At 39.1% G+C, this 12,394-nt stretch overlaps 2 protein-coding genes across 2 annotated transcripts in view; one reads left to right on the plus strand and one right to left on the minus strand.

Moving 5' to 3' along the window:
- LOC138033780 (failed axon connections homolog) overlaps nt 1-186 on the minus strand; it is a 2,337-nt gene extending 2,151 nt beyond the window's left edge. The window contains exon 1 of the mRNA XM_068881595.1: nt 1-186. This exon is cut by the window's left edge and continues 408 nt beyond it. Within this exon, the coding sequence (XP_068737696.1) occupies nt 1-107 (107 nt within the window). The 5' untranslated portion in view covers nt 108-186.
- Nucleotides 187-715: 529 nt separating this feature from the next.
- Nucleotides 716-5,485, plus strand: LOC138033779 (bifunctional peptidase and arginyl-hydroxylase JMJD5-like). The gene is made up of 4 exons (XM_068881594.1): nt 716-1,337; nt 1,841-2,032; nt 2,411-2,543; nt 2,946-5,485. The coding sequence occupies exons 1-4, from the start codon at nt 861-863 to the stop codon at nt 3,470-3,472; spliced, it is 1,329 nt and encodes a 442-aa protein (XP_068737695.1). The 5' UTR covers nt 716-860; the 3' UTR covers nt 3,473-5,485.
- Nucleotides 5,486-12,394: the final 6,909 nt, after the last annotated feature.

Genomic DNA, 12,394 nt, shown 5'->3' on the forward strand with positions numbered 1-12,394 from the left:
TCCATGATTGACCTCCAAAGCAGTTTGAACTCTCCGCCAGACCGTTCAATGGCGACGGTAACGATAATATTTGATGATAACGCTGATGCAATTGGGTGTTTTTTCATGACGTCACATCCATGTTGTTATTTCGAGGATTCAAGCGAAATAACTCTTTAAAACGTTCCTTTTATTACTACTCAGGTTGCTTTCACTATTAGCTTTAATATGCTATATAGTGTGACCCTATACGGAAAATAGCGGCGCGACAATCAAACGCGTGTATTTCCCACGGGAATGCGGTGAAAATGTTCCCTGTAGGAGGTGAACCCCCGGGATGAACCCCAACCGAAGAATACCTGTTTCCTGCGTCTTTGGGTTCGTTTTCTCGACAGACTGAAAAAAGAAAGAGCAGCCGTAGACTGTTTATAACCTCTCTTTAAAAAAAATACGAGGAACTCTGGTAAATAACCAGGAACAACAATAAGTATAATTTTGTGTACTTGTGTTATTTTGGTCCAAGAAAACGTGGTACAAGATCGAAATTTCGTGAATTGACCACACGCTGAATCTGAAGGGGTTGGAGCTACTGAACCAGAGCTAACTGATGTAAACCAGAACTCACGATGCCTTCCCGGCGTTTCGCTAATTGTTGTTGTTGTTGTCCAAGATCCACAATCCCCGATCCCAGATCCTCCATCACCGATCCCCGACCTTGGCACGAGACATTGCTGTCGCCCTTATGTAACCTAATCCCAATTGCCCACTGCAAAACAAACGAGGATTTTGATTGTATCAAAATCGCGAGTTTTGCGTTTGTTGAGCGATGATTTGAATTCTAAGTGTTTCTAAAGAAGATTAAAACCTCTTCTGGCACCGTGATGAGATCTTATCCTCCAATTTTCTTTTTGACAATGTTTCAACTATGTGTAAACATCAGGGTAGCGCATTCTGAAAGTTTGAACAATGTTCCAGAATTCCCACCAAAAAGATTATCTGGAGACCAAAACTTTCCCACAGGACATCTGCAGCCTTTTGGGTATCAACGCGCTCCGGATGGACCCGTCAAGGAATATAAACCTGTTCTCAGACCCGAAGTATTTTGGCAAGAATATGTGAATAGGTCGATACCTCTCATATTACTTCAAGGAATTGGGGACTCTCCAGCGTTATCAACTTGGACCGATCATTATTTAGAAAAGAACTACGGCAATCTGGATGTACTCGTAGAGTTAAAGAAAGAAAATCGATCGCATTCTACCAGAAGAATGAACATGGGGGATTTTCTGGCACACTACAAAGAGGACGATATTTATGTTGTGACTGTTTTACCGGATCCTATGAGAAGAGAAATCCAGGTAAACTTAATTCTCAGTGAACAACAAGCTCAAGGGTTAGGGTTAAGGTTTATTCAGTTCATTTCCAATTTAAAATAGGGGGGAGTTGGTAGCCAAGGAGTTATATAATTATCCCCACTTTATTATATGAACCAATTTCGTATGCATTTGCCCACTGACATTTAGACGGGGTCTTGCTGATCACTTACCACAGTAAAGTAAAGCTCCATTACAGTGCAACGCACCTTACCGTGGCCACCCAACAAACTTTCACATTTGACAATTACATGTAATTACATCTACTTAAAAAACCGATGCAACAGTGTTTAACTTACAACTGTGTAATTCACACATCCTGATTAGCAGACAATTTGTAAAAAACTTTCTTGGGTGGCCATGGTAAGGCGCATCACACTGTAATGAGCCCCTATCCAAGGAAGCTTAGCTCAGACCAGTAACATGTCTTTTTATAATTACATGTCAATTAATCCCTACATCATTGATTGCTTTATTTTTTGGTTTAGGTACCCAGCTGTCTGCTGTGTGGGTCTTTTCTTGATTACATCCATGAAACCAACTTCTGGATGAGTTCGGGTGGGACTCGCTCAGTTATCCATTATGATGCGGATCACAATCTACACTGCCTGGTTGCTGGACGAAAGGATTTCATCATGATTGAGGAAAAATATCATGGGGACTTGTACTTTTTTGAAAAGGTCAAATTTGCTCAACAAGTCTTGGAGTATACTTTTTGTTAAATTTAGTTAAACACCAGTCTTGTTCCACAGACCTTTTCTTATTCTTACAATGCAGCAGGAACTCCCATCCTGAGCTAAGGGAGTGGTTTGTGGAAGGACAATGCTTCTAATTTGTACAACCACACTCTGGCTTACAAGCAATGGGGCTGGCCATTTCAATGTCATGGTTGAAAGCAAAGAGATTGTTAGAATAGTTTCTTGCAATATATCAGTAGCAATGGAAACTGATAGAAAGAAGAACACTTCCACCAAACCTTTGCCCCACTCTCTGTCCTTCTTTAATTACTTTTCAAAGTTTAGACGTACAGACAACACAGATCTTTCATTCTCTTCCAGAAGCCAGATTCAGGTTCATCATTTTCGGGCATTGATCCAAACAAGATAGACCTGAAGAAATACCCCAATGTAGCAAATGTGCCATGGACATATGCAACACTAATGCCAGGAGATTGTATATACATTCCAGCAGGTATGGACATGACAAGCATTCATCACCTGTCACTAGAGGAGTCCTAGGGCTGTACTGTGAGTTACAGCAACCTTTTTTTCTGGTTCAGTCTCATGCCATGTTCAAATTGAAGTTTAAAAAAATAAGGAGGTATAATTTAACTTTAGACAATAAAAATCTGCAATAAAATATTATAAGGCAACATGGCACGACGTTTCGACGTTTCCAGAATGTCATTATCAAGTAAAAATGAAGTAATGAAATAGAGTATATATATAAAGTGAAGATATGAATAAATTAAAAGACATTAAAAGAATGTCTTATTCGAATTTAACTTCAAGCTTGGTAAGAAATCTGTAGACCCTGGAATCAGGCAACAAAAACAAACTTTTTAAATAGAATTTTTTTTTATTGCCTCAACAGAATACATACATCAAGTCAGATCTTACAACAGAACCATATCTGCAACAATTTTATTCACTTCAGGCCCCTCACCATTGGCACCATTTGACCCAAAGGGATGCGAGAAAGAAACTTTTGACTACACAGCACTAAGTGAGGTTAATGTGCATTGGACATACAATAAAGGAGATGCTCTTATTGAGATGGGATTCATGAACATTGAAGTTCTGCGTCACAGCATCTTAAACACGATGAGGGAAAGGAATGCTGAAAACTTCACAAAAGATATATTTATTGAGTTCTGGAATCAACACCAGGAAGAAACAATTGAAAATGAAGAGGATAATAGAGAGAAAGACCCAGGTGCAATTTTTGATTGGTTGGACACTCAGGGTAAAGGGATAATTACAAAAGATGAAGTAATACACTTTTCAAAAGAGACTCTGAAAAAGCTTGCGAGATTAATTGACCCCCCGCATGGTCCTCTTGCTGACAAAAAACAGAATTCAGTTTCAGTCAATGAACAAATGGCACATAAAGAACTCTGACCACCATCAGAAATCTGTTAATAATTTATTGTTGTGAGGAATTAACAAATCATGAAATTTTCCTATACATCATTTCTTTTTCTTCTAACAGGGTCAAAATCTATTCTTTGTGAAGTTCTGAAGTGTTTAATGTAAAAAGTCTAGTTGGAAAAGTCATTAATTTCAAATCAGGCTTTTGCTGTATATCCTTAAGTCTGTAAGCCACAGTTAACTGTGCCATTACTCTAAAGCACTAAAAGTACCGTAAGTAGAACCATGACAAATAACATTTTGTTTCACTGATTTAATCATCGAACCTTAAAGTGCCCCTGTGACCAAAAAATCAATTCATATTTTTCTTTGGATTTCAAAACTATGTTAACAAAACACTAAGTGACCCACGTTTTAAGCCTTGATTTCAAAAAGACACCTCTTTATTTTAACTGGATTTTTCCTATTTAATGGTCCGCCATTGCTAACATTATGTTCTTGAGAGAGCTGGATAGAGGACAAAATGACGTCAAAGGCTCACTAGTTTAAGAATGCAATACTTGTCATGGGCGTAGCCAGGATTTTTCAAAGGGGTGGTCACACTTTGTCAAACAGAGGGTACTCGCGTTTTCGCAACCTGAATATTGTAGGTTGTTTGAGTAAAAAACGGCTTACAAAGGGGGGGTCACGGGCGCCCTAGGACCCCCCCTGGCTACGCCCTTGCGTGTGTACGCCACAGAATTAATATGCAGCATGGGGGTTTTGGGCTTTCAGACTTTTAAATTCACGCTTTGCATATATAATAGGCTGCGTTCACATGCTGAAATTTTAAGCTAGTGAGCCTCTGACGTCACTTTTCCCTGGATCCAACCTTCTGAGGTCCAATCGGTAAGTTTTGAACGTGAGTAATGGTGGACCGTGAAATCCAAAACTTACACTCAAAGTAAACTGCCTTTGGATAAAAATCAAAGCTCAAAATTTTGCCAGTCAGGTGTTAAGCAAACACACTTTCAAAATCTGAAGGAAAAAAGGAAGTGGTTTTTTTTATCACAGGGGCACTTTAAAAGTCACAAAAATGTACATCCGTCTAGTTTCTCTAGGCTTAAAAAGTATTAGTTACAAGTTGAAAAGGTGAGTGGTACAGCATTGGCAAATACCATCAATTGCATCAAATTTCCAACAAGTAATCATTTTTGTCAGTGCATCACTGTATGGCATCTATAATACTTAAATGTACAGTTGTATAATTATCTCATTCATCTGCAACCATTTGCTGTTCACAGGTGTCAGTCCAATCTAGTTGCAATGATAAATGAACCAATGAGCCAATGATTAAAATACAAAACATCAATAAAAAGAAAACCCTTGTACGTTGGGGTCAGGTGAGCAAAGGGCCAACTTAAAACAGTTTCAAGGTGGAAACTGTCAAACTTTGCACACGGTGATGGAAAGATCGTGATTACATTCAGAAATGTATGGAAATGTATGAAAGGGGAAGGAAAGAAGGTATCTTGCCACTTTTCTCAGCCAATTAGTCTAAAATTTCCAGTTTTAACTCTGTCCCTATCCAACATACCTCTTGTTACAGGAATTCTCATCTTTCCTTCCCAATTAAAATCAAGCCATAGCTGGACTTACTAGATCATCTGTATCCTCCATGTCTTCATCAGGGGACCTCCATCCTGTAGGAACACCATTTCAATTTCAAGCCCAACCCAAAATAATATTTATGTCTTCAAAAAAGTGTAATATTTAATAAATAACTGAACGTGTGTTAATTTGATTTGCATCTGATTCAGTTCTGTTCATCCCCAAGAACAGCTGCAAAGGTAGAATCTTTATTCCCCCTTGCATAAGTAGGACCTTCTTAAGGAGGCTCGAACCAGTTTCATCGCTTCCAAGTGACACTCCTATTAGAAGGATCGGCACCACAACGTTGTATCTTGTATTGGCAATATTGTGGTACAAATGAAACACGAATTATTGCTGACAAAGATACAGTCATTATTGTGATGTAATATGTCACCGTGCCAATGGGCAAGGCCTGTAAAAACACTCTTTATTTTCTCTTTAGTTGCTTATATCTCAAAAACGAACTGGGTGACCCCCATTTTTTATTTCTGAAAAGTGACTAGAAGGGCATGATGAAACTCTCTGCAAAGTTTTAAAAAAATCTGTCTTGTGGATTCAGAGCCACTTTAATTTTGTGATTTGTTTATGATAACTCTGAATCCTCTGGATGCACTTTTTTAAAACTTTGTCGAAAGTTTCATTGTGGCTTTCTAATCACTTTCCAGCAATAAGAAAGAGGGGTCACCAAGGTCGTTTTTGAGATATGAGCGACTAAAGCCAAAATATAGGGTGTTTTTGCTGGGCTTTCCGGTTGCCAAGGTAACTCATTTCATCACACTAATGATCACATCTTGTTTGGAAATAATCGGTGTTTCATATGGTACCATAACATTTCTGTTACGTGCTACAGTGTTGTAGTGTTATTCGATCTAAACAGAGAGTCTTCTAAGTGTTGAAACCCTTTCGAGCCTCCTTATAAGCTAATAAGAGTTGAGACTTCAAAGAGTATCCGTCACAATGCTATCAGCAGCCTTCAGATCACTGATAAATTTAACATTTACTGTCAATTATGGTTAATTAAACAAACAAAGCGATTAATTTTATCAATTTATCTTAATATAAACCCAAACATGAGAAAATCGGCCTTACATTACTAAATCAAAGAGAAAGCAGTGGGAAGGGTTAGGTTCACCCTTTATCACTTGATCTACATGTACAAGTTCCCTTAGGAAGCAGGGTTAATTAGGTGGTTCATTCTAATATTGATGCCTGCAACCTACCCAACAACTTTTGACCACGATTGTAGTTATACTATCTGTGGTTCAGTCTGTGCTCAGGATTTATCTATGCATGGTCCCTTATGTATGCTTTCGGTCTGATCTGGTCGAGCATTTTTAGATATTTTTTGGTAATATATATTGTTTTATAAGATTATTAGTTATTAGTTTTTTAGATTAGCAATTTTTATCATTTCGTAAATGAGAGTGTAAAGGAAAACAAATTATGATGGGATAAATTTTAATGTGCGGCGAATGCCGAAATGTGATAAAAATATGTACAAAAGTGTAAAAAGTGCTAAAAATATATGGAGTAATGAACGGTAGCTAGAGAAAAACAATAGACAAAAAATAATTAATTACAAGAACTGTTCTAAACAAATAATTTGGCGCGGATAGAGTCACACTGTTTGTTTAGCGATGGTTTCAGTGTGACTCTATCCGCGCCAAATTATTTGTTTAGAACAGTTCTTGTAATTAATTATTTTTTGTCTATTGTTTTTCGCTAGCTACCGTTCATTACTCCATATATTTTTAGCACTTTTTACACTTTTGTACATATTTTTATCACATTTCGGCGTTCGCCGCACTTTTATCTAGTTTTTACATATTTATGCTAATTCTTAAAACTTAAATTTTAATGCATTTGTAAATATTTGTATTATATTAGATATAATTGAATTAAAATATTATTATTATTATTATTATTATTATTATTATTATTATTATGTGAATTCTTGCTGTTCTGTCTGCTGTATAGTCCTGAAGGGCCGGGTCCAAAAGATGGCCCTAGGGCACAACAGGGCTGATAAATTTTGCTTTTAAGACAAAACCTTATTTAGTATGTGGGCTGTTCCTAATAAAGTTATTTTTTGTAGCTCATTGATGTTGATTACCCCAGAATTTTTTTCTGTGTGGTTTTGCAGTCCCTTCTTGATGAGCCCAAGAACACCTATAGTGACAACTGGTATTGTTTCTGTTTTCATTCCCCACATTCTGGTTGTTTCAATCTTATTATTATTATTATTATTATTATTATTATTATTATTATTATTATTATTATTATTATTATTATTATTATTATTATTATTATTATTATTATTATTTATAACAGCGTTTTCTGTCAGCTGAAAGTCCACGTGGACATCTGGTCTCCTCCCAAGGTGCCCAAACGGTTGAAAAACCCTTCACCATTTCACTTTTAACATCAACCATGCAGTCCAATTAAGTTTCCAAGACTTTCCTGAGTATTCTTGCATAGCCTAGCAGACACGGTTTCTGTTACAGATCGAATGTACTTGTCATTTCTAAAGCCTCAAGACCTTTAAGAAGTACCTTAGGCACAGTCCTCAAAGTCCCAATGGCGATAGGAATAATCTTCACTTCGAGAAAATTCCCAACACGCCCAATTTCTCGCTTAAGGTCTTGATAGTTTGCTCTTGCTCCGCTAATTGTACACTTCCAAGGAAGTCAGGTACATCTAGCTTGCCAAACCAGGTCTTTGCACCTTTTCAGTATGCTTTCAAGAGCACCAATCACGATAGGTATTATTGTGACTTTCGAGGCTCCATGAATCCTTCTGATTTCAAATGCTAGTTCCTGGTATTTTTCAACCTTCTCCTCTTCAGGTCTGGTGATGTTCTGGTCCGCTGGCACAGCTATGTCGTGGCGCTTCCTATACTCTCTCCGGGCAAGCTTCTTGCCTCCACTGACGATGTGTCGTACTGTTTCAGTGGCATCTCCACACAATCTACACAGTGGTGTCTCTGAGGTCTTATCTATGCTGTACTTGATCGAGTTTGTTCCTGAGCAGCAAGAATCAAACCTTCTGCCTCCTTTTTAAAGATTCTATTCCTGAGCCATCTCCAAGACTCCTCTCCAGCTTCATCTGATATTTGTTGGACAAACGCACCATGTAGGGCTTTCTCCTTCCAATTTTTAACTTTCTCGTCTTTCTTTCTCCTCTCATAGTCCTGCAGACTCTCTTCTTCAACAATCACTTTCTCCTTCAAAGCAGCTTGAAGCATCCACTCTGTGCTCTCTCTTAGGTAGCCATGGAGGGATTTACTCTCCCTACTTACACACTCCTCGATGCCGATTAGTCCTGTTCTCCCTTCCTTTCTCGGCAGGTACAGCCTCGCAATATTACTCCTGGTGTGCAGACGGCCATTCATTGCGAAGATCTTTCTAGTTCTTCTATCCATGTGGGCTACCTCCTCCATTGTCCAGTCCACAATCCCCGCACTGTAGCGTACTACACCTACAGCTCAGGTATTGATGCCATCGATCAAATTTCCTCCATTGAGTTTTGATATACTCTTCTGATATACTCCGATGTTATCTTGCCTTTCATATTGGTGTTGAGAGTCTGGTCCAACTGTAAGATTCCAAGGTATTTATAGCCTTCCTCCTTTATTTCCCCGATATGCTGGTCGTCGGGTATTTCTATTCCGCTACTGGCAACTTGTCTTCCCCTTCTCATTTCCACGACAGCACACTTGTCTAGCCCAAAGACATCTTAATGTCTTGCGAGAAGATCCTTACTACTTGAACAAGTGAGTCTAGTTGATCTTTGCTAGCTCCGTACAGCTTCAGATCATCCATGAATAGTAGATGGTTCATGGGCTTCATGTCCTTTGCCAGTTTGTATCCAGCTTTCATTTTTCGTAGTACTAGGGTCAAGGGTAACATGATCACTATAAACAGTAGTGGTGACAAGAAGTCACCTTGAAAAATTATTCTCCTAATGTCCACCTGCCCGAGAGCCATTCCTCCTGATGTCAATACTGTCTTCCAGTTCACCATGCTGTTGCTGATTATAGAGATCATATTCCTTGGAAGCCCCAACCATCTCCAGAAATTTCAGGATCCATGAATGCGGCACCATATCATATGCCTTCTTGTAGTCTATCCAAGCCATTGACAAGTTTGTCAACCTTCTCCGGCAGTTCTTCAGGATTGCCTTGTCTACAAGCAATTGATCTTTACTTCCTCGGGATTCCTTCCTGCACCCCTTCTGTTCATCTGTTAGCAGTCCATTCCTTTCCAAGTGGTGGTACAACTTCTCTCCCATATCTCCTGTCAAGAGCTTCCACATCATGAGCAGGCAGGCAATAGGGCGGTAGTTGCTGGCCTGGACACCCTTCGCTTTGTCCTTTCGTATCAAAACTGTTCATCCCTTGACTATCCACTCTGGTACATTCCCTTCACATATACAGTCTTGCAAGCATTCGTGCAATCTAGAGTGCAATCCTGTCAGTTTCTTAAAGCAGAACCCCTGAGCAAGATCGCGGCCGGCTGCCTTCCAGTTTGCCATCTTGCTCACTCCATTTCTAATATCCTCCACAGTGATGCTGATATCTTCTTGCACCTCTGTTGTACTGAGCTCCACCTCTACATCCTCTAGCCAAGATGCTCCCTCATTGTGACCGACTTCCTCCGACCAGATCTTGCTCCAGAATGAGGTTGCTTCTGTGGGATCAGGTAACACCGTTTCTCCTCGTTCCTTTCCATCTAGTATTTTGTAGAACGTCTTCTGATTGGTTCTAAACAGGTGGTTCTGTTTGAACTGTTGACATCTCTCGTCGTATCTTTTGATCTTAACTCCACCTCCACCTGCCTTGAGCTTATGTTTCAACATGCCTGAGACATACAAAGTGCCCCTTTCCTCAAGATGATATCTTCTGTTCAACCTTTCCCTCTCTCTTTGTTTCAGCCTCATGTTTCCTCTTCGGACTTCCTCAATCTTGCTCAGGTCTTTTCGCCAAGTTTCGATATTCTTCTTAATTCGTTTCTTCCAGAATGGCTATTCAGTTCTTCTCCCTTTCCTCGCTTTGATCATTTCCATTCTTTCTGTAATAACACATGCAGCTGCATACATTAAAGAATCCAGTTCAGTGATGTTGTGCGCCTGAATCATTTTGACGGCTTCATTGATTTTTCCAACTTCTGCTTTCAGCTTCGTTCTTTCGCATGACTTTTGCAAGGAACTCGGAGCATTTGAAACCAAAATCTTAATATTGACAGTGATCCAGTTGCTCCTTTCTATCTCCTTCTATTAAAGACAAAACAGTGTTTGGACCTCCTGCATGTTCACCAGAAGCAAGGGCTGCCACATCCTCAACTCCAGCCAAAGGTAGCTCAACAATGGATATTCAATTTCCCCTTCACATATCCCGGTTAATTCTGTCCGCTTAAACAACTGGTGAAACAAGTAATTAAAGCAACCAGAAAAATATCCTTCCTCCCCTCCAAATACCACTCTATAGTTCAAAGCGAGTATAGCAAGTCAAATTAATCAGGAAAAAAAATAAGCTGCAAAAATTGAATGTATCCTGATTAAAATTATACTGTACGCCGAATTTCGCATGAACTCAAGCCGTCAGAATTTTCAGATGGTTGTTCGCATTTTGACATCTCTGCTTTTGACCTGGAAAACTTTAACTTGTGCTTAATTGAAGTTGAGAGATAAGTCGTCGTGATTTCCGGTGCAGTTTGGCATTACGTGTCACTCTGGATTAACGATCACTTATAGGTAACTTGTGGCTGCATGCGTCAACGCAGTAGACACAAACAACATAAATGACAACCTCGTTCCCAGGGTCTCTCATCTTAACGCCTGGGGCGAGCGTTAAGATGAGAGACCCTGGGAACGAGGTTGCATAAATGAGCGAGAATCGCTCATTGGAATGCAGTTTTCCCTTAACATTAACCATCGCCTGCAGCAGGTGATGCAGTTGCCGTCTGTGTGAAATACCCAAGAGGTGCTCTGGGAAAAACGCCATCATATATAGCCAATTGTAGCCGTGAAAGAAATATAAAATTATATATTTAATATGTTTTAGATACCGTCTCTTAGCCCGGGCCACGCCCAGATTGGTCTCAATTCAAGATTTCCGACGAGCATCCCCGCTTCTCCATATGCAAAGTCCCACCCGGAGTGAAATAATTGTAATTCTTTTATCTGATCAGACTGACATGCAGCGCGAGAAAAGTCTTATTGGTTTGTTTCTTTGTTTCTTTTTTCTCTTTATTACTTATGCGGTAAAATCGAGTCTGCCTTTTTGACGAGGGGCGAGGGTTCTTTGTCGAGTGTCGAGGGTAAATTTTACCTAAAACGTTCGTAAGAAGGGGATGTTACCTTCCTTTACGAGTCAGATGTCAGTAAGAAAAATTTACGACGTTTGATCGCTATTCTTCACAGCTTATCTTTGTTTTGTTTAATCAACGTGGCCTACATTTCCTGTAGGCATGCATTCCTATTCCTTCGGTGCGATATCCTAGTTACAGATAACAGAAAGAAGAAATAACAAAAAAATAAAATAAAATAAAACTCCTTAGACAGGAAAAGCCCACTTTCAAAAAACATTGTTAGTGATTTTTTAGCAGTAGCAATCTCTTTTAGAATGGCGAGTCGCAGCAAGAATACAGTAATTTAGTGCCTGCTCATTAGTGGACCTAACGTGGTAACCGTATAAGAAATTACTTCAATTTAAAAAGATCTGTTCTAGTGTTTTTTCATACCACCAAATTTGAAAGTGATTCCAGAAGGAGGCAGTTTTGATGCAAGAGACTGAGAGGTGGTCTAATGTTTGCTTCTCGCTTTTGCAAAGGGTGCAGCGATCGCTGTTTTTTATGCCATCTCGGTATAAGCTTGCTTGAGTGGTTAATATGTTCTGTAAAATTTTGTACTGGAGCGTTTTAAGCTTTACGTCTTTGGTAATTTTAAACGGTAAGCTGTAGATCAGAAAAGCCATCTGCTGTCGGCAGCTCATATGTTTTCTTAAGGATTGTGATTTTTAAGACTCTTTTTACAGGGGGGCGGAATAGCATCGATTAGACCACAGTATGTAGTAAAGGGTGTAATCATCTTAACCTTTGCATTAAATTCCGAAAAATTAAGGAACTTTTTAAGTTCGTTCAGCAGATCACTCACGTAAATGATATTGCTAGTGTACCAGTCTTTATAGGACACAGGTTTTTTGTCGATCAAAATCTGACAACTTCAATACAACTTTCTTGACATGTTGAATTCTTGTAGAAAATAAATGGTCTTGAGAATAATATTCCTTTTTCGCTAGAAGACCTCTATAAGACATTTGAT

This window comes from Montipora capricornis, chromosome 14 (genome assembly GCF_036669925.1).
Source record: "Montipora capricornis isolate CH-2021 chromosome 14, ASM3666992v2, whole genome shotgun sequence".
Taxonomy (NCBI): domain Eukaryota; kingdom Metazoa; phylum Cnidaria; class Anthozoa; order Scleractinia; family Acroporidae; genus Montipora; species Montipora capricornis.

What these genes read in the sequence shown, in the direction of transcription:
- LOC138033779 (XM_068881594.1), top strand. Translation starts at nt 861, where the DNA reads ATGAGATCTTATCCTCCAATTTTCTTTTTGACAATGTTTCAACTATGT. An exon ending in ACTTGTACTTTTTTGAAAAG is followed by an intron (nt 2,033 to 2,410) that starts GTCAAATTTGCT and finishes ATTCTCTTCCAG; the next exon opens with AAGCCAGATTCAGGTTCATC. An exon ending in TTGTATATACATTCCAGCAG is followed by an intron (nt 2,544 to 2,945) that starts GTATGGACATGA and finishes TTGCCTCAACAG; the next exon opens with AATACATACATCAAGTCAGA.